The 22,252-nt window shown below is 44.1% G+C and overlaps 1 protein-coding gene across 8 annotated transcripts in view; it reads left to right on the top strand.

The window, feature by feature from the left end:
- Window positions 1-22,252, top strand: part of FTO (FTO alpha-ketoglutarate dependent dioxygenase) — a 266,874-nt gene that overhangs the window by 136,712 nt on the left and 107,910 nt on the right. For 3 of the 8 annotated variants that reach the window (XM_083752966.1, XM_083752972.1, XM_083752968.1), the window contains one exon: window positions 20,377-20,517. The exons of 4 other annotated variants lie outside the window; for them this stretch is intronic. In XM_083752966.1, the coding sequence (XP_083609092.1) occupies window positions 20,377-20,517 (141 nt within the window). Of the gene's footprint in view, window positions 1-3,332; window positions 9,806-20,376; window positions 20,518-22,252 lie in introns of those variants that run through there. One more of the 8 variants, XM_083752971.1, reaches the window with a different exon arrangement.

The raw sequence follows: 22,252 nt of genomic DNA, 5'->3' as shown, positions 1-22,252 counted from the left end.
TGTTTGATTGAATGCCCTAAGCATAAATATCCCATAAATCCCTAAAATATTAGATGGTATGTTATAGTTAAAGATGTTCATTAACTGAGGTGATACAGCCAGCTTGTGGGGCTCTACCACTGCAGTTTTCACATTGGGAGTAGTTTCTTGTAAGTGAGGTTCTTCAGGCTCATGTACGTATATCCACGTGATTTCTCTTCCTTCCAGGGCTGCTCCCAAACGACTGTGAGTCTGAATAATTTCTCTGCCCACACATTTCAGCCCTACATAATGTTACGGAACGCTTGAGCCCCATAGCTTCCAAGCAGACAGTGCTCTTTAAAGTCATTCATCTCGGTAGTAAAACAGTTGCATGGGTGTTAAGCTTGAATATAACCCCCTGCGCTTCTATTAAGAGGAAGCCAGCTTCAGTGTCTCCTTGCATGCTTCTATACCTCTCAGAAGTTCTCTGCATCCCACTCGGGGCCAAGTGGGGGTGGAGGGTTGGATGGATAACCTTAAGCTGACCTTTGCCCATCTGGGGCCATGTCCTAGCAAGCGATGTCTTGCATCCGTCGGCTTCAGCTGGGCTGCCGATTCTGACAGACGTGTAAACAGATGCAAGCGTTGTTGCTAATGACAGGTGATTATAAGTGGCGTGGGTGCCAAAGTAATTAAACCGCTCTTTGACAGGAACATTTGGCGGTGTGGTATTTCAGCATTAGAAAAATTGTTACAACACATTTCCCCCCCTGCTAGGCTGTAAGGCCTGAATACCATTAATTACGATCCTTGGGCTGTGGTGGTAGTGCTTGTTGAGATTTCTCTAGCTTTGATCGGGAGACACTTTTTGGAAGCAGAGCTAAGGGTGGAAATATTGGTAGATGCAGATTATTTTTGTCCATCAAACTGCAGTTTTTCCTACTCTAAGGAAGAGGAGCCTTTTCCAGTCACAGGGCCACATTTCTTCATGTGGAAACCTTTCGGGGCCACCTGCCATTGGTTAGTAGGGCCAGAGGCAAAGTAGACAGACAAGGGGTGTCACTCTTGCCTATGCACAGTGTGCTACATTCCAGCCATGCAAAAGCCAGTCTGCCATCTTGATTCAAAATCGTGTCTGGTATCAAAACGTCAACAAAGAGATCCCACCTTTACATCAAAAAAACCCTTCATGTTGGGTGAAGTTAATAGTGATGCACTTTGTCTCATATCTTGTTTAGCTATGTATTCATCCCACTAGAATTTTGTTTGAAACAAAATTTTACATAATAAAGCTTTACATTATTTTAAATGGTTGCTTGTCTTTCATTTGGTTAGATGCCCCAAATCATCCATTAAAAACTAGGATGAAAGTCCTAGAGAATAGGTTCTTTTATGTTAGATATGTAAAACTAGAGTGGTTTGTCTGCTGGTGCCTTTAGAGCTTTCTCATTTTTGTTTTTGTATTATTATTTTTTAACCCTCTGCCATTTATGAGGTTCTAAATACTTTGGCGGCTAATCAGAGCACCAGCAAGTTAAAAAGAGAGAAGTTAAACATTGCCAATCTTGAAAAGAGCTTCCATTGTATTCTACCTCTGGTGCCAGGGGAATCTTTTGAGTCGTGCTGCAATGCTCCTCTCAGTGTAACATGTCATGAAACATTTCTCAGTAATGACCGACACTGAATATGAGTTGACAGGACCTCTGACTGGGCAGAATGGGTTCAATTACCAGAGATGTGGGGTTAAAGGTAAAAAGGTAAAGGTACCCCTGCCCGTACGGGCCAGTCTTGACAGACTCTGGGGTTGTGCGCCCATCTCACTTAAGAGGCCAGGGGCCAGCGCTGTCCGGAGACACTTCCGGGTCACGTGGCCAGCGTGACATCGCTGCTCTGGCGAGCCAGAGCCGCACACGGAAACGCCGTTTACCTTCCCGCTGGTAAGCGGTCCCTATTTATCTACTTGCACCCGGAGGTGCTTTCGAACTGCTAGGTTGGCAGGCGCTGGGACCGAGCAGCGGGAGCGCACCCCGCCGCAGGGATTCGAACCGCCGACCTTTCGATCGGCAAGTCCTAGGCGCTGAGGCTTTAACCCACAGCGCCACCTGCGTCCCGCGATGTGGGGTTACCTGAGATATATTTTTTTAAGGACCAATTGCACTTGATTCTGACCTCTTAACTCACAGGATTTGTGGCAGTGACAACAAATAGGCTGATTAAGTGCTGCTTCCAACCTTTCACTTTTTTTCCTAGCATGGTAAATATTTTTAGCTTCTTCCACATCTATGTTTCCTCCCCTTTAAAACCAAGTGTAATATATTTATTAAATGAAGTGGAATAATACAAATGCAGTGAATGGTGTCTGGTGCCCATTGGGATGGATAGTGCAGAAAGCAGGGAGACCAAACAGTATGTGGAGCCAGACCCAATGATAGGCAGAACCAGCTAGGCCACATCCACACCATGCCTTTAAAGCACTATGATATCACTTTAGACAGTCTTGGCTTCCCCCGAAGAACCCTGGGAACTGTAGGTTCTTAAGGGTATTGAGAATTGTTAGCAGACCCCGAAGAATTGATGCTTTTGAATTCTGGTGCTGGAGGAGACTCTTGAGAGTCCCATGGACTGCAAGAAGATCAAATGCATCCATTCTTAAGGAAATCAGCCCTGAGTGCTCACTGGAAGGACAGATCATGAAGCTGAGGCTCCAATATTTTGGCCATCTCATGAGAAGAGAAGACTCCCTGGAAAAGACCCTGATGTTGGGAAAGATGGAGGGCACAAGGAGAAGGGGACGGCAGAGGACGAGATGGTTTGAGAATGTTCTCAAAGCTACCAGCATGAGTTTGACCAAACTGCGGGAGGCAGTGGAAGACAGGAGTGCCTGGCGTGCTCTGGTCCATGGGGGCACGAAGAGTCAGACACGACTAAACGACTAAACAACAACAACAACAACAACAAGCAGACTCCTATTCCCCTCCCAGAGCTACAGTTCCCAGAGTTCCCTGTCAAAACTACTCTGGGAATTGTAGCTCTGGGAAAGGAACAATTCTAGCCTGTGCCCATCTGCCCTGCTGATTTCTACAAGGGCAACACTGACGCTTAAGGGGAGGATGAGGCAGTGCCAACCCCTGAACTGGTCATAAATAGGAAGGCAGACAGGTGGGGGATGACTGAGGTTGGTGGGGGCCCTAATGGACCAACCTCTGCTGAGCGCTGGTCCCCACTGCCCTCGTCAATTTCATCTCTTCCCAGCATGAAGCCTGGCTCAAGAGCTGTCATTCTATCTTGGAAAAATATCTGGGACATAGTGTCCCGAAATCAATATAAGACAAGTGATTGGTCTCTTAACCTCACCTTTCTTCTTCTTGTAGTGGTTACATTGCTCCCGTTCACCTGTAGCCAACCTGACGCCAGAGTAAATGAAAGGACCTGCCATCAAAAGTATCTTCTCTCTCCTGTTCCCCGCTTTTCTTACTTGGGACTGAGCAGAGTTTTACACTTGTTCCTAGTCTGCTGCCTTCAGCTCCCAGATAGAATTATAGCAAAACTGCCTAATTAAACTGTCGCTGTCTGCCTGCACTCGAGTGCTTTACAAAGTCATTTAACTGACTGACATTCCAAACTATTAAAGCCGGTTGCGGCGTGTCTCCGTTGCTGTGGATAAAAATGAATGGAAATTTGTTAATGTGCGCTGACATTTGATCCTGGATGTCGAACTAACGCTGCACCACCTGAACTCATCTCTTCCCTCCCTCCCACCTACCCACCACCTTCATTCTAATCGCTTCCTATGTTTGTTATTTCCTATAATAAATTGGAGGAAATTGCAACAGGTATTAACATTCTTCAGTTTGATTTATGAGTGCCTGTTGAACACAGCATCCATCTCATGCTTCTTTTGAGATTGTACTTCTGTGCATGATTAGACCCGTGATGGAATATTTCTCTCTCTCCCCCTGCCCCCACTCCAAATATACAGTAAGAACATGATACATTTCCTTCATGGAGGATGAATAGAGTTACTACTACTGTGACTTCTGAACCAGGGACAGGGATCCTGTGGCCCTTCAGATGTTGTTGAACTCTGTGGAGGCTGGTGTGACACTGCCTCACCAACTCTGTCCTCAGCCAGTCCCCATCTACCTACCTTCTTACTTACAACCAGCCTCCTCCTTTTTAGTCCTCTTAGTGCTGCCCTTCTAGAATTCAGCAGGGAGGAAGATGGGGACAAAACCAGAATTAGGTTTCTCTGCCTATCATTGGTTCTACCTCCACTAGCCACTTGTGCTGGCAAATCCTACTTTTCTCCCCTCTGATATCTGCTCTACCAGTCACAGTGGTAACTCCCATCACAAGAAGCTTTGGTTCACTTTCTTGATAAACTGACATTCACTTTAATGGAATTACGCTCTCTGGCCACATCTCTACTTTTTTAAAAAAATGAAAATGTAAGCTAAGATCCAGAGGGCTAAGGATCAAGTCAGGAAGTCAAAACACACCAAGAGCTAGGAAGGCCAGATTTGCCCAAGCAAACTACCACCCTCAATAGCAGTCACTACCCCGTGGCCAGCGTGGGTGGGCAGAGTCACTCCAGCACCTAGAAACCCTTCACTGCAGGAATGGAGAACTTGTGGCCCTCAGGGTGTTGTTAGACTGCAGCTCCCATCATCCCTAACTATTGTATGTGCTGGCTGGGGCTGATGGGAGTTGGACTGCAACAACATTTATAGGCCCCCTGGTTCCCCATCTTTGCTTTTCTGCTTAGGACAGCAGCATATTTCAATCTACAGTCCTGGGTGACTCCCCAGATGGTGCTTCCAACAGCATTGAGCTCCTTTGGTTAACTAGGCTGTGTGTGGAATAAACACCTTTTTCTCTTTTCTCTTGGACCATCTCCCTGTCCATTTTAGCCATTGACAAGAAGTAATTGGGAAAGCCTGCATCTGTTTTGCAAGCAGAAGATCCCAGGTTCAGTCCTGCAACATTTCTAGATAGGGTTGGGGTGGGTGTCCATCCGAAACCCTGGAAAGCTACTGCTAGTGCAGGCAGTACTGAGAAAGCTGGACCAATGGTCTGCTTCCCGTGTCCCTATGTTCTGGTATTTTAAAAATTTAAATTCCTCAGCCAAAGTGCTATTTACCAGACCCAAACCATTTGCGTGGTGTCACATTTGTCTAATAGGCATGCTTAAGAGCAAATGCTGTTTGTGTCTTGCATAACAGGAGCTCCGAGATTCTAGAAGACAATGAAAGCACCTGAAGGCCCTCTCATTGCAGACAATCCACAGGCAGGGACTGGTGTCCTTCTGCCACACTACTCACATTTTTCCTCCTTCCAATTCCTCACTTCCTCGCTAGGCACGTAAAAGCCAAGCAGCAACTCCACTAGGGGTGCCACATCTGATGTCCAGCCCAGGAGGAAACATTTCCTTGCCAACGCAATGCGGGAACAATATCCTGCCAAAATCCACAGGGGAAATAGTTCACTTTCCTGTGTGTTGGCTCCAACAATAACACATCCGAACTAAATACAGAATTAGCTTCCTGTATTTGATTCCGCCATCCCCAAGTCCAAGAAACCTGGAGTTCTCCAGAGAAGGCAAACAGTAGAACAACTGACATTTTAATATCCCCCTCCTGCAGAAAAGATATGTATTCATTCCCGAGCAGATAAACTGGTCCCACCTTATGCTATTGTCATTTCATCTTTTGAGGAGCCTCATGAAACTCCGGCAGGAGCTTGAGTCCCAACTTCCATTAACAACACAAATTTTCAGTGTGCTATTTATAATCGGGTTGATTAATTTATGAATAGCCTTTCACATGCATCTCGATGTGATTTACTAAAGTACTATAAAACAGGTAGAAGTTAGTTTTTAAAATGGTACAAAAGCATAAAGATAAGATTTAAAACTAGAAGAAGAAGAAGCAGAAGAAGCAGCAGCAATGGCTTCCCCCTAAGAATTCTGGGAGCTGTAGATTCATAGAATTGTATAGTTGGAAAGGACCTGAGGGTCATCTAGTCCAACCCCCTGCAATGCAGTAATCTTTTCCCCATTGTGGGGCTGGAACCCATGACCCTCAGATTAAGACTCCCATGATCAACCAACTGAGCCATCCCAGCTGTAGTTTGTAAAAGGTGCTGAGAGTTGTTAGGAGACCACTCTTCCCCTTACAGAGCTACAATTCTGAGAGTTCCCCTTAAAGAAAAATTCATTGTTAAACCATTCAGAATTTGCTTGTGTCCAAAGTAGTGCTTGTTCCATTTGTGCAGGAATTTCTGCTTGCACAATGGATCTCCCCCTCTCAATAAATCTGTTCTGGGGTTTCCTTCAACCATCTGGAGCAGATCTGAGGAGGACATGCAGTGCACATGGTGATAGATTATTTCTATTTATTTACACAATTTATAGACCGCTTAACTACAGTAGTCTCTAACCAGTTCACAAAGATGCAGTAGAAATTAAACATCTCTGCAGTGCCACTGGCTCTGTGAATTTAGTAACAAGTAACCCTCTTTGACTTTCAGAGCTATATTTTTATTTGTTTAAAGACACTTCGTTTCACAGATCCACAAATAGTGTGACACCTAAAAAATATCAATGGACTGTATCAAACAAAGTTCTACACAGAGTAGAATTAATAGGTTATTTATGTCCATTAACTTCAATGAGTCTACTCTGAGTAGGAGGAGCATTGGCCACTACCCAATGCCTTTCATGTAACACTTTCATAATAAGGCTAGAATTGGGGAGGAAGTATGTTGTCCTGCCTTTTAAATACATTTAGGAGCACAGCCACTGTTGAGGTTAAATAGTAGTCGAGAAAGCTTCCGAATATTAAACCTTGGCCTGAAAGCAGTTTTTTGAAAGAATAAAGTGTTGCTCTAATCCTTTCATTATATTCTTCTTTTTAAGGTCTCCCTCTCCTTTAAAAGAGAAGGGAAAGCTTTAAACCTTGAAGTGCCTGCATAAAGGAAGCTTCTTTTGCAAACCAGCCAGGGAAACATATGATACCATTTGCCATTGCAGAATGTGGCCTGCTGTTCTCCTGTAATTATAATGGCCTAAGCAGTGTGGGGTTGGTTAGCCTTCCTTAACAATCATTAATCTACCGAGTCTTCGTAACAGCGGCCCATCTTGAAGAACAGCAGTCCTTGGCGCAAGAGGCCTCTGTAGCGAGCGAGGGATTGCCTTCTTGACTTGCATTCTGCCACTTGCCAGTCCTGGAGGATTCTGGGAAAAAGCTTCTCTCCCCCCCCCCAAAAAAAAACCCAACCCCCTTCTTCTTTCCTCTCACATCCTCTTGATAGCTGCCTGCCCTCTCCCTCCCTCTCTGGTGTGTCCCCTTCTTCCTCCTCATTGTTGAAAGTTTTATTTCTGTGTGACTGGGAGCCTGTTTAGCAGACCATATTGCCAGCGAAGGTACGTCGTTTGTTGCGCGGTTCTGGCAAGGCTGGGCAGTCAGCTGGGATGTAATTAAGACTCAGAGAACAGGCTGTCTTCGCCACAGGAAGGGCATGTTAGATGTTGCAGGGATTTGGGGCTGTCAGTTTGGCCGGAGCTGAAGACAGAGAGCTAGGGACAAGCGCTCTCTTCCCTTTCATTTATAATCCCTTTATGTACAGTATATGCACTTGGCAAAGTTTACATCTAACCTATTGGCTCTCGCCGGCAGGCCAAAGAGGCCAGATTAGCATATGTTACATGTATATTTTAGTAATATTTTAAAAGCGAGCACACATTTCCAAAGTGAATTATGCATGTATGACAGAAGCAGGGTTGTGTTGCACTGGGTGTCAAATCCCACATCTTTTTGTCAAGACTATGGGTTTTACATTAAGAAGGCAGAGAGACTAAACGAAGTAAAACAGTTTTAATTTTTAACAGTTTTGGTCCAGCCCAAGGACTGGCTTTCTGACAGTTTTAACTGACATTTGAATAATTGGATTAATTTAGAAAAGGGTGCAAATCATATCTTGATGGGTGCGCATGCGCCGCCATACTTTGTGATCTGTGTATATAAAATTAGCAATGGGGGTGGACAATTTAATAATTTAGGGTTAGTGCAGCATTCAAAACAAAATGCCATGGATGGAGCACTGTAAACTACATTAGGGATGGGTGACGGACTTGAGCATAGGAAGTTCCTTTACACAGAGTCGGACCATTGGTCCACCTGACTCAGTCCCCTTTGACTGACAGCAGCTCTCTAGGATTTCACACTGGGTTCTCTCTCCCCGCTACCTGGAGATGCTGGGGATTGTACCTGGACCCTCCAGCATGCACACCAGACTCTCTGCCCCTGAGCAAAGACTGTTTGAGAGCCACCGTGGTGTCTGAGCCTATGAAGCTTGGGTCTGTACCTCCCAGCTCAGCCATGGGCCCATTAGGTAGTTTCTTGAGTACAGAAGATCCGTTCAGCGTCCTCTAACCTTAACCCCATGAAGTTGAGAGCACGAATTTGAATGATGTGTGTTGCAAAACACATTGCACATTTATTTTCTCAAACCTTCATCTATTTTTTTAAAATTAAAAAAACCACACGTTAGAAAGTGGGTTTCTGTAGCTCTACTTTGCAGGCAGAAGGTCCAAGGTTCAATGCACAGCATCATCAAGAAAGACAAGGAACGTTCCTTGCCTGAAACCCTGAAGAGCTGCTGTCGGTCAGTGTTGACAGTACTAAGGTAGATGGACCAATAGTCTGACTTGGTATAAGGCAGCTTTCTGTGTTTTCTTGTGTGCATTTGGGGTTTCTCCATCCAATGTTTATGAATTATGCAACCTTGCATTATGATTCCAGTTAGCACAAGAAACCCAATCTTGAGAGTCGTGTGTATTAAATGCACACATGGCTTTAACATGTTCAAGGATTACCAAGTACAAAATTGGAATGTAAAATGAGGTAAATAATGGATGGTCATGTATGAATAACAGAAAACAAGGGAACCATGGCGGGGGGGTCAGGGGACTCTTGTAGCCCCAGGTTATGGAGTAAATGTGGATTATATATATATAATTATTTAAGGCTTTGATGTATGGTTTTTCGTTTTAATGTGATGCTTTGTTATTGTAAAAATTAATAAAAATATTGTTTTTAAAAAGGATTACCCATTTTTCTGGATGCTGTGGATCAGCACACAAACTCTTTCCATTCACATTTGTAGGGCAAATGGGCAGGTGCCTGCATGCATCTGGGCATCCACCAATGTGGACCTTCATCAATGCCCTCCCCAACTTTCTGCATTGTCAGCCCCTTCCTCCACTGACAGATATCATCCTGGTATGCCAGAAGTTTCAGGCTTTAATGAAATGGCACTCATTGGCCACTTCCTGAAGAGCAGAAAAATATTGCTGAAATGGACTGTGATCTGTTCTGTTCAAGCTTTCTTGTATCTAGACGTACAATCCTTCGGGAGTTCTCAAAGCCTTTTAAAACTATGGGCTTTTTCTTCTTCTTAGGGCAGTCAAAGCAAGTCCCAGGAGTGATGTTGCCATCTGTCCTTTTTATATTAAAAGACTCTTCTGTGTTATATACCTGATGTTCTTTTCCCCCAGGATAAATTTGGCTAATTAAAATAAAGCCTTTGTCCTTTGTCTTGGACTAAAGGTTCTTTCAGTCTCAACAATATATCTTTTTGGATCTAGATCGATCCTCTGCACTATATATTCAGAGAGACAGAGACTTGCGCAATTTTAGGGATAAATTATTCTGGTTCTTTGAATGGATTTGCTGGACACAGGAAACTTTGTACATTGTGGCTTCATGTGCAACAACAACTACCACCACAGCAACTCTTCATTTTAACATTAATTGCTCTTACAAATTTCATTCATGCTCCAAAATTCATGGAAAATCTAAGTTGCTCTTACAAAATTTATGGAAAATTAAAATGAGAATCTTAGTACTTCCAGACAGTGTACGTATTAAATACTTTGTTCGTTCCTGCATTTTGGGATCCATGCACTGAGTCTTTGCTAGCAGAGTAGGGACCCTGAGGCCATTTGTAGAGCTCAGGCAGGCTCATAGATGTGCAAGTGGCCCTTTAGGTGCTCTCAAACCATTTAAGGCATTTGAAGGCTAATATCAGCACTGTAAATTGGAGCAGGAGACAAATAGGCAGTCAGCGTCAGTGGGATAGAATGAGTGCAATATGCTCTGATGGCTTACCTCCTATGAATCTCCTTGCTGCTGCACTCTGTACCAGCTGAAGTTTCCAAACAGTTAAAAAAAGAAAAGAAAAGACAGCTCCACATTACAGTAATGTAGTCAGGATGTAACCAGAACAAGCACCACTGAGGTAGTCGTGGCCACCAGTGCTATCTGCAGCTCTGCATATTGCACACATACTAAATTGTATACTTGTCTCTTCTGGGGGTGTATAGCCCCCTCCAGAAACCAGTTGTCTCCCTCCATCCAGATCAGTGGAATTCTCCTTCAGGATTATGTTTCAGCTTATTTACCCTCCTGCACCCCAAAATCCCTCCACATGCATGCTCAAAACCTCCACTATCCCTAGGGGAGATGGTTTTTGGTGCTCATAATCCTGATGCCTGTTAGAAGCACTGTGTAGTGGGTGGGGTCAGTGATATGAAAGGTATTTTCCCCTCCTTTTCTGTTGGTGGTGTTGCCTCGCCCATCCCACTGTGGCTGTGATGGTGTGTCAGGCCTGAGCAATGCACGTTATTTATTTGTTTCATCACAATATTTATATACTGCCAAATCATAAGATGTCAATGCAGTTTGTACCAATATATACAGAACACCTTATAAACAATAAGAATAATTAAAATGGCATAATTTTAGCAACAGAACGAAGCAGCAGCTTCAGCTCACCTGAGCAAATGTGATCCATTCCACCGGTCCTTCCTTTGAAGTGAACTGGGAGCACATGAGGATCAAAGCAGGTGACCTCTTCATATCCTAAGCTCAAACATCTTTTATTGTTGTTGGGAAAGGAGGGGTTGTTCATACGGATGAAGCCACTTGTCCCTTATGAGCACGTTCCCTAATTGTGTAAAAATAGCCAAACTCGCTTAAGGGTAAAATGTAGCCCTAGGGTAGCGGATGGATCCCTGCTGACATTATGCTGCAAGCTCGTTTTCAAAGGCGATGGCTACCTGGCACTTCTGAGTGCTCTGGGTTTGTCACTGACATTTTCTGCTCATGTACCGAATGGTGATAACTGGATTATTTTAAATGTCACTCTGAGGCTTCTTGGGAGTTGTGAGTTCGGAGTTTTAATATAGTGTTGTTATTTAGTGTAGATGCCAGTCCAAGCCAGCATGATGAAATAAGCCTCCTCAAGCTGCATACACATGCGACAGTGCTTCGCTTTCTTAAAAATCTACTCTCACTGCTGTTTCTGTCACCCAGTAAGCAGAGCAGAGAGTTGAGTCTTGATACTTAAAAACCACCCCCCAGATCTCTTTCCGCAGTAGCTGTTTGTGCCAGCCTTGAAGTGCCACGTTATTTTAATGCTCCCATCCTGTCAGTATTGATTAAACAGCATGAGGTGTTGTTTCAGTTTAATAGGGGAGGACACATCTTTAAATTTAGGTCATTAACATTTGTGAAAGCTTTAATTGTTCAACATAATGATTTTATGCAGGTAGAGGTCCAATGGCTTCAATTAATTTATAGTCAAAATGTCCAGGGCTCCCCCCACGTCTCACAAGGCTATTCTCATAAAACTTTTCATGGTCCCAGAAGGAATTATGTTTGCCACCCATACTACCTTTTATATCTTCTCTCTGCCCCCACCCCATCCTGACCCTGCACATTATTTCTTCCGAATCAGATTGCAAAAGTATTATTGGAAAAGTCATCATTTTAAAATGTAACCGCAAGATTCAGCAGAGAGGGACCACAGCTCAATAGCAGAGCACAGGCTTTGCATGCGGAAGGATTCACATCCAATCTGCAGAATCTCCAGTTTAAAAGAGCAGAGAAGAGGCAATAGAAAGACCTGCGTGAGACCCTGCGTAAGTAGACTGTGCTGTGAGTCTGACCAGCAGCTTCCAGTGTCAGTTACCATAGAACCCAAAGCTGAAACCCTGTGGATCAGGGATGGGAAACCCTGTTCAACCTAAGAGGCCACATTCCCTTCTGACCAATCTTCTGAAGTTCACACACCACTGGTGGCCGGGACCAAAGGCAAAAGCGAGCAGAGCAATGAATGTTAATGTCGTTGGTTTCCAAAAAATGCTATTCAGAAGAAGCCATCATGGCAGGTAGCCACTGATAGTTTTATCCTCTGTGAATTTGTCTATTCTTAAAGCCATCCAAGTTGGTGGCCATCACTGCCTGCATGAAGAAATCCTGTCTTTTATCTGTCCTGGATCCTACCATGTTCAGGTTCATTGAATGTCCAGGAGTTTTAGTGTTATGAGAGAGGGAGGAAAACTTTTCCTTTATCCACTTATCCCATGCATGATTTTGCCAACTTCTATCACGTCAGCTCTTAGTTGCCTTTTCTTGAAACTGAAAAGTCCCAAACGCTGCAACCTTTCCTCTTGAGTGCATATAAAGCTACTTTTGTAGTGCCTATCTAGCCCTGTTCTATGACTGGTATCAGCAGTTCAGGGTTTCTCAGGCAGGGAACTTTCCTACCACTTCTATCTGAGACGACTTCTTTTTCTGCACTGGAGATGCCAGGGAAAGGCCTTCCCTTCTATCCTTTCCAGAGGCATCTGGCTGGCTACTGTAGAAAACAGAATGCTGGACTAGATGGACCTTTCATGTGATCCAGCAGGGCTTATGTTCTTAGTCCTAGACAGCTGGACACAGTTTCTGCACTGCTGTTCCATCTCCGATTCTGTATCATGAGATGGCAACTTTGCCCACTAGTGACTGAAGGAGGATCCCAGTTCTTGCAAGCAGGCTGCTGCTGCTGTGGGGGTAACAAAGCTGCCCAAGCCATTTACATTGTTGCAGCTACAAATTCATTATTTTGGGTACCAGGTTTGTCTGATCTTTCACATATGCAAGGCTCTGAGCCACAGTCTCTATATAGCCCAAGCAGAACATTATGTACATAAGAGGTAGGTATTAGTTGGGTATAAGTAGTAGATTAGTTTATTTGGGGTGGAGGAAAGGACCTCCAAATGCCCCAGGGGATCAGTGCTCAAATAATGCTGACTGTTGAAGTGGGTGGGGATGAAAATGAGAGTGGGGGAGAAAATGGAGCATCTGAGATCATGGAGAGAAGCACCCCACATTGCCACCTTTCCCCCTAGGTCCCACTTGTCAAGCTGTTTCTTTTAATTTGGATCTTTATACTAATGCCCAGAGGGTGCGTGGTATTGAGTATTTCACAGCACAAGCAAATATTTCAGCCCCCCCTCCAATATACACATCTTTGTTTTTATATATATATATAAAAATCAGATTGAGTAACTGAGAAAAATGCCCCCCAGGAATTTCCTGGTACAGTCATAGTAACCAAAGTATTATTTTATTTTATTTGGGGGGGGGGTGTTTCCTTAATGCTCAGTGCTCATGTTGAATAGAGAGATGGCTATTCTTTTTCAAAACATCGTAGTAACAGTATGGGGAAATGCAGCTGTGGTGTTTGGTCGGGATTCTTCCAACAGTGTTCAGCTCTGAATTCTCTGCACGTGTGTCCCTGGATATTATTGCGAGAGGAAATCAGCCAGCGGTACAGTCCGGGCTTAATGGAAGCTCAGTTGTTTACCCTGAGGCTGTTCTGTAGCCTTCAGGATCTCCAAGCCTAGTGTGGATAATGAGTGTCCACTTCTTTCCCCAAGATCCCGTGGATGAGGAAATCAAAACCTTTCATGCAGACGGGTGACTTGTGGCCTTGGTGGTCACATAGAGGGTTGGAACGGTGCAGGCTTAAAAGTGGGGCTTATGTCCAGAATCTGTTACAAAGGCACAGATTGTGAAGTGTGTGCGGTAGTCAGTGTGCAAAGTGCATTAACTCAGCAAGTGGGGGGGGGACTATACTGGAGAGGAATTCCCTCCCAAGAGAGGTTAGACTGGCTCCCTCCTTGTTATCTTTGCACTGGCAGGCGAAGACCTTCCTGTTCAGACAGGCCTTTGGAAACTAGGTCCTGACAATGTTGATACCTGGTTCAAAATGTGTTTCGAAATGCTGGTTCGAAATGTGTTTTGCTATTAACTCTAAACCAGTATTATATGGTTTAAAATGGACAGGGTACCATTTTAAAGGGGAACAAAGAAGCTGTATGGTACCTCGGGTTACATACGCTTCAGGTCACAGACTCCGCTAAACCAGAAATAGTGCTTCAGGTTAAGAACTTTGCTTCAGGATGAGAACAGAAATCGTGCTTCAGTGGCGCGGCGGCAGCAGGAGGCCCAATTAGCTAAAGTGGTGCTTCAGATTAAGAACAGTTTCAGGCTAAGTACGGACCTCTGGAACGAATTAAGTACTTAACCTGAGGTACCACTGTATTGTGTCTTTAATTCTCACTTTTAGGGTTGCTTGCCCAAACCATTGAGGTATGTTACACTGAGAGGGACAGAGCATCCTGCTGCTCTTGGACTCCCCGGCTGGCCATGCTGCTGGGGGCTGTTGGGAGTTTGAGACCAACAGCATTCTGAAGGGCCACAGGCTCCCTGTCCCAGGTACAGAGTTCCTGCAAGTGAAATCGTCATATGGTGCCTTTCTAGGACTCTTACAGCTAGTGCAACCAGTTTCACAAATGCTATCTGAAAGAGGAGGAGACTTCACCTTACTCCGGGGATGAGCAGATTGCAGCCTCTTTAAAAAGAACTAGGTAAAGAAACATGACAGTTGAAAGACTGCTGATGGAGGCTCATTGTTCAGCAACCTCACTTGTCTTTGTATCAAGTTGAAATATCAAAAGGTTTTGGAATGGAACTCATGGTTTACTGTAAATATAGTTGCTGCAAATGTGAGCCTGTCTCATGTTCTGAACCAGGCGATGCATTTAAAACAAGGCTAAAACAATGCAAAATAGGCACTTGTGGCAAAGACCCATTTATCCAGCTAGGAAGGCCTGTTTGAACCAAGTGAATGAGCAACTTGCCCCAGCAAAGGCTGAGACTGGCTGAGCCTTCAGGACAGAGGAAACAACGTACCGTATTTTTTGCACCATAACACTCACTTTTTTCCTCCTAGAAAGTAAGGGGAAATGTCTGTGCGTGTTATGGAGGAAATGCCTATGGGTGGCATGCCTACGGATTTTCCTCCTCTAAAAACTACGTGCGTGTTATGGTCGGGTGCGTGTTATAGAGCGAAAAATACGGTACTTATTCATGCAGCACATGGTTAAACTACGGAACTCACTCCCACAGGAGGCAAAGATAGCCACCAACTTGGAGGGCCTTAAAAGAGGATTAGACAAACTCATGGATAAATCCATGGCTACTAGCTACAATGGCTGTGCTCAGCATCCATGATCAGAGGCAGTAATGCTTCGGAATACCAGCTGCTGGAAACCACAGGAGGGGAGAGTGCTTTTATGCTCAGGTCCTGGTTGTGAGTTTCCCATAGGCATCTGGGTGACCTCTGTGAGAACAGGATGCGGGACTAGATGGGTGATGGGCCTGATCCAGCAGGTTCTTCTTATGTTCCTCAAGCAAAAGGTTTGCATTTATATGGTAGCAAATAGTCTCCTCAATCTGAAGACAGCAACTGGTAATAAAACAGTAATATTTTAAATAGGAACCGCCATCCTTTTTTTAAAAAAACACACACAAATTTGTTGTTTTTTCTGATTGCAGGCTCAAGTTTCTTTGGGGCTTCTGCTAATGTGAAAAATAAGAATATTTACTGCTGAGGGGCTGAGATCAGCACATAGATATTTTATGAAGGGAATAAATATTTTAAGATGCAAACACTGGAGTGTGTTGGCACTTCAAAACAGGGTCAGAGGATTTGTTCATCTTTCAGAAGTGTCGGTGTTTTAATGTATATCACTGCAAACAGTGAGCCTTTCATGATAAAGTAACGCCTCTGTTGCTTTTGCCAATTTGGGGGTGGGAGACCCACGCACACCCACACACAGCTCCTTTTTTGTTTCAAGAGATCACAAGAGTTCTGGTTCTATAAATAGTGATGCAGGAGACTTCTTCGTATTAAAGATGGAAGTTTTCAAAAGACGATATTCTATCTGGAACCACACGGGAGGGACCACCGGAATAGCATCTCCCAGACAAGTTAACTTGTGTTTCTTTTAATAAAGATAATTTGGTCAGGACGAGCAGAGGCAAGGCTGTGCCGTCAGTCAATCCATGAAAGCTCATTGGTGTCTCACAGTTCTTGATGTTCAAGTTTGGGCGGCTTGACCACCAAAGCTCAGGATGAAGAAATACTTTGCAAACTGAAGTGATGGAAGTGAGCTCCCCCAGTTGTTAATTTTGGAGTTGCTACCAAACTGAACCCAACTTCACTCTGAATTCTGCTTCCGCTTGAAGTGGTCTGCTGTCCACCTTCTCATCTGCAAGTTTTCCTGCCACCCCTTTCTCACATTTTCATACAAGTTACAAGGTCTCTCTGTGTGAAAGAAGGCACAAAATAGCTGCAAAGGTAAAGCTGAAGGATGGTTTCAAGTGTCCATGACCCCTACCTGGCGTTGAAGTCACATCTAAAACTGATCCAGGAAGACCTGGCGATTAAGAAGCTGAAATAGGAGTTATTTGCCTGGCAAAGAGGTGACTTACATAATCACTACCAGGACCTCTTCTACCTAGTCCTCTACTGGGTCATTACTAGGACTTTTCTCTGATGACTCTGGATCCTCATCAGGTCCATTGCCCCGTTCACTTCTGAGTACCAAATGGAGATGTGGTAGAATCGGAAATTAAGGCAAAGTTTAGGACATGTTTGGAAGGGTTATTGAGGGGAGAGGGTGGACAAATATTGAGAAATGAAAAAGAGGATCCCCCCTTTTGACAGAATTGGATGAAATTTGCAAGCGTGGTAGCCTCGTCAGAATTACAGGCAAATACATATGGAAGTCTTTGTGCTGGACACCTTAACGTTGATTTTGGGGTGGAAGAACTAAAATAAAATAAAATACTTTCTGGGTAAAATCATTCCCTCTGACTACAAGTTATATCTCTCATTCACAAAGGAATTCCACTTCCTAATGCTTCTAACTCCACAATTCTGTGTATATTAGGAGAAGGATGCACTAAAATACTGAGAAAATTTCGCAAGGACCTAAAAAAAAAAATTGCAAACTGCTGCAGAAATATGGTGACCTGAACTTAAGATGGTGAGCATGAGAGACTGTGAGAAATCGACAGAGCCACCCATCCCTGGTTTTTTTTTTACTCTTAGTTAAAAGGGGCAATTTTATTTTTATTTTTTTATGGCAGAGAAAGCTCTGTTATGCTAGCAACAGTCAAACAGATGACCTCCTATAACCTGAGCCAGGAGAATATGCTTAGAATTTGCTCGTGAGACATAAAAAGAAACGAAATAGCAAGGCTGTAGCTGCTGTCCGATTTGTAACATTATTCAAACTGTAATCATGTTGATTGTATTGCATTAGCATTCTAATTTCCAATTTGGGGTTTTGCTACATAATCTCCAGTAGAGTACATCTAATCTTCATGCAACTCGAAGTCTTTATATAAACTCAACGGATTTACCTCCATGTGTCTCTGCTAAACTGAGCTGTGTCTTCTGGCTGAGCTAGAGAGACGTTAAATTACTAAGTAAATCAATACAGCATTGTTATGTCACTGTATCTTTTTCAAAGACCAGCTCAAATTTTGTCTGATGTCTCTTTGATCCATCCCATTTAGTTCTAAGTACACTTGTTATTATAGTAACTGTTGTTTGTATGTTATGTTAGCTTTTTCTTTTTAAAAAATCCAAAAAAAAACCTGAAGTAGCTATTTAGCAATTTAAATGAAAATGTAATTAGGTTACATCTGTTTTACATGCACATAATACCACACAGATGTAAAACTTCTATTAAAGCCATATTTTCTTTCAGGCAAACGCCCTCCCTTCACCCTCCTCTCCCCCATCCAAAATTTTGCAACCATGAAGCGAATATTTATTCTTTTAAAAAAATAAAGGTGACACACACACAACTTATATGAACCTGAAAGAAACAAAGCTGTGTATTCCTAGAAGAGAGTAGAAATGACAAAATGAATGATATGCTAATTCTTTTATTTATGAGTTTGGCTTTAAATAGAAGACACAGTTTTTGAGTAATTAAGACACATCAATACTTTCCTTTTTCTCTTCCGGGGAATGGTTTCTGGGTGTGTGTGGGGGGGGGAGGAGAGCTCTGTCAATCTTTATTTGCATATGTTAATTCACTTAAATAGCACACGAATTTAAAAAGCAAAGAAGCAAGCAAAAGAACAGAAAATTCAATACTCAGTGGGTGGACTGTTCATTTTGGACTTGTGGGATCCTGAGTACACTGGGTTGAAGTCTGCATGTTGAGACGTTAGATTAAAATAAAGGACACTGGCAGTGGTGGAAATGCTGAATAAGTTTTCAGGATTGTTGCATGGTCTCCAGCATCAGCTCTGGCTCTGCATTCAATAGGAGCCACACATTGAAAGGACTTGAAGCTATGAATGGGAAAGAGGAACGTGCCGTAGAACATGACATGGCATAGGATGATCTGTCTCAATATTTTCTGTTCTGGGGAAAGCCAACCTGGTGACCTCCAGATGTTCTGGACTATAACTAGCCCCAGCCAGCATGGTTGATGATCAGGGGTGGTGGGAGTTGTAGTCCCAGCAACATCTAGAGCAATGTTTCTCAAGCCTGGATCCCCTATCATCCCTGACACTGGTCCTGCTAGCTGGCGATGGTGGTAGTCAAACAACAGCTGGAAACCCAAGTTTGAGAAGCAGCGATCTAGAGGGTACCACTTTCATCTTGTGGTCTATTTCAATTGGCAGCATCTTTCCAGGGGGTCTTTCCAACTCTGCTGAGAGCCTTTTAACAGAAGAAGCCAAGGATTGAACCCAGGACCTTCTACATGCTGAGCCACTTGACCGCAGTCCCTGTGAGAAGCTATGAACCTCAGCTCAACCTTGGCATGTTCTGTGGCTTTCACTTTAGGCAAACTTAGGGAGCGATGCCTTTCACTGTCATACTTATCAGGCATCATCTTCTCATGCCATTCCTGAAGTGTCAATATCCTAAACGCCACCCTTCTACTGAATTACAGAGTATGAATTTTGTTTCTGTGTATCTCTGTTATGATATTTGCAAATGAATCTCTCAGATTACTCTGCATCATGTCTGTGTCACAGCAACTTTTTGGCTGTTTATGATATTGAACTTCCATGTATGGTTTATTTCAGGAGTAGGGGACCTTTTTGGAACCACAGGCCAGATCCTTATCAGGATCTGCCTCGTGTGCCAAATTGGATAGGTGCATGGAGCCACCTGTCAATCACCTGCTGTCCTGGTGATTTGGTGCTTTGAAGTCCCAAAGTTGGAACTTCTAAGCACCACACATAGAGCAAGATGCTTCTAAACTGCAATTCCCCCCTTCATTTTAGCAGCTGTTTCAATGCAGCGTGTGCCCCCCCCTCATCAAAAGCTAGTTTTTGGCTTCTTTGAAAGCCTAGCCCTTACCTGCTTCACATCTGATATTGTGTGTGACATCATGTGTAGGGCAGGTGAGCAGCGCCAAATGAGGAAGCCTAGCAGACCAAGTTTGGTGCATGAACCAGAGGCTCAATTGCTATGTTCCCACTGTGTGGCAGCTTACTCTAACTGACCTGGATATTTGTTGCCCTCTGTTGACTTTCTCCAAACCTCAACCTTAGGATAGGCCATAGTTCCGTAACAGAGCTTTGCATGCAGAATGTCCCAGGATAAGCTCTCAACATTTCCAGGTAGGGCTGGGAGATGCTTCCTGCCTGAAACCCCAGAGAGCTGTTGCTAGCCAGTATAGATAATACTAAGCTAGGCAGACTGATGGTCAAACTTGTATAAGAAAGTTCCACCTGAATGTCATTCATCAGTCCATTTGTAGGATAGGTGGAGAGCGCAGTTAAAAGGCTGTTGTGACATTCCCTGACAATATTGCTTCCTACTGCAAGAAACTTATGAGAATAGAAAAAATAGTTGCTTCTCCTTTATTCTATGCTTTCCATGAAGAAAATGAGTGGTGGCTTATTTATTTTCCCTTTTCCTCCCCCCCCTTTTTTGTGCTGGAGGCAGCAGAAGGCATCATGGATGGCACTGTATGGTAAAGCTAATGGTGGGAGCAAAACCTTCCCCCATGGAGAATAGGGAAGAAGGAAAAAAGTGACCCCGTCCTGCAAGTTTTGCAGCAGTGTCAGCAATGTCTTGCTTTTTTTCTACCTTTAGATGGCCCTTCATTCCCATATATAGCAGAGCTGGAGGAAGGGAGAGGGAAGGATTATTTCTCTCCCTTCCTCTTGGGATTTTTATTTTATTTTTTGGAGAAAGAAGCATCAGCAACATACTACGGGTGCAACCTGTAAAGCAGGATTGCGGAACAAGTGTGTCCCCCTGCACCCCGATGTTGCCGGACTCCAACTCCCATCAAGTGACTTCAGCGACTCGGTTTGCTGAAAATCAAGTGTGCAGGCAAGTTGGCATCCATCCGTCTCGAGAGACAGTGCACCTCCGGGGGCGAAGTCAAACCTCTGCGTCAGCAGCACAAAGTGACTTTCCTGGCACCCAAGCCGAGGCAGTGTGTATGGAGGTCCTGGGCTGTGATCCAAAGGAAAGCAGAGCAATAGTTTGGCACCAGTTGGCTGCTGGAGTTGCGGGAAGAAGGCATGCAAGGTGCCATCCAACCGTCTTAGGAACTCCGCTCCAGATTTGTGTAGGGTTTACTCCTTAGCCTTTTCTTTTCCCAAAGGCAGTGGAGGTTTAGGATCAGTGTTTCCCACTCAATCCTCCAGGGACTGTCTTGGCATGCAGGAGAAGACCTTACTTCACAGAGGGTTTGAGACCCATTGGCCACCTTCACCTGGTTTAGCCAACCAGTCAAAGCCTTTCTCGGGGTGTGGCAGATATCACTGACAGCTTCTAGAAGCCACAAGTGAGGATTAAAAATGGACAAACTAACCCAGAAGGATCACAACTTGTCCCGCACTAGAGGTACTACCCCTCCCCTAACACCCCATACACCTCATGGGCATAGCTTTTGAGGGGAGACAGCACTCAATTTATTCAACCTGGTGCCCTCCAGCTATTGCCAGGCGATTAATCCCAACAGCCCTAGCCACCAATAGGGAGATGAGAGCTGTAGGTCAAAGCTGTAGGGTGCCAGAGGTTGGGGAAGGCTGTAGGACACCAAACAGTGGAAAGCCTGGGTCTAACCACTATTTGTTTTTTATGCTCATCTCTGTGCCCTGGCATTGGCAACAGGTTGGGTGTCTAAGCCCCCATCAGCCCAGGCTCAGATGATGCCCTAACTTAGACCATTTGCTGCTGTTCTGTTCAGAAGAGAAACTGTATGTGTTTAAAATAAAATAAAATAAAATAAAACCCAGCCTGCCACATGTCTCCTTTTCCATTGGGAGTTTAAATAAAGCTGTTAGACCAGCCCCAGTGACACGATTAATAAAAATTATGGAAAGGCCTTCTTCCCTCTCCCCAGCTCCAACCTTTACCCCAGCATATAACATCTTTGCCTGTGTGTGTTATGACAGCCCCCATTGTTGATGAGGTAAATGAATATCTGTTGTGACTGCCAAAGTCGGGGAGAGGGCATGTGAAACTTGGATGCGGCAACAGTTCACGTCTCACCAGGCTTGATTTATTGCATTGCAAGAGGGGCGAGGTGGACCCTAAATACCGCTCCGCCACTCACTGCTTCATTCCCCTTGTCTGTTAAATATGCAAGTACAAACAGCTTTAACACAGCACTTTACCTAGAAACAAGCCCCGGGCTCCATCCACATACTTTTAACATATGAAAATTGAGCTGCTTTGAACTTGTATGTTTTTGATAACTGCTTGGTATGCTTCCTGGAGGTTCACCTGTGGGCTTCCCCCCCCCCACTCCTTTCCAAGTCCTAATCCCTTTGATTAAGTGCCAGGACAGATAGCTCTCAATGAATTACTCCAGTCTCATAATTCTTCCTTCTTTCAGAGTTGAAAGGGAGCCTGCCTGAGCGTTCAATAGGTAAATCCTCTCGATTTAGCTGGAGTGATTCAGACTCTGCGAGACTGAGAAAATTGTTTGATTCCGAAGTAAGGTTCAGATGGGCTGCCCAATGTTGGCATGCTGTTGGTTGCCAGAAGCTGTAGGGAGGAGGGGAGCGAAAAAAGAAAAAGACTCCAAAATAGCAAGTTGTTTTTTTAACACGGA

The sequence above is a fragment of the Podarcis gaigeae genome (assembly GCF_964106915.1).
Source record: "Podarcis gaigeae genome assembly, chromosome: 8".
Taxonomy (NCBI): domain Eukaryota; kingdom Metazoa; phylum Chordata; class Lepidosauria; order Squamata; family Lacertidae; genus Podarcis; species Podarcis gaigeae.
This window is presented reverse-complemented; position numbering and strand designations above follow the sequence as displayed.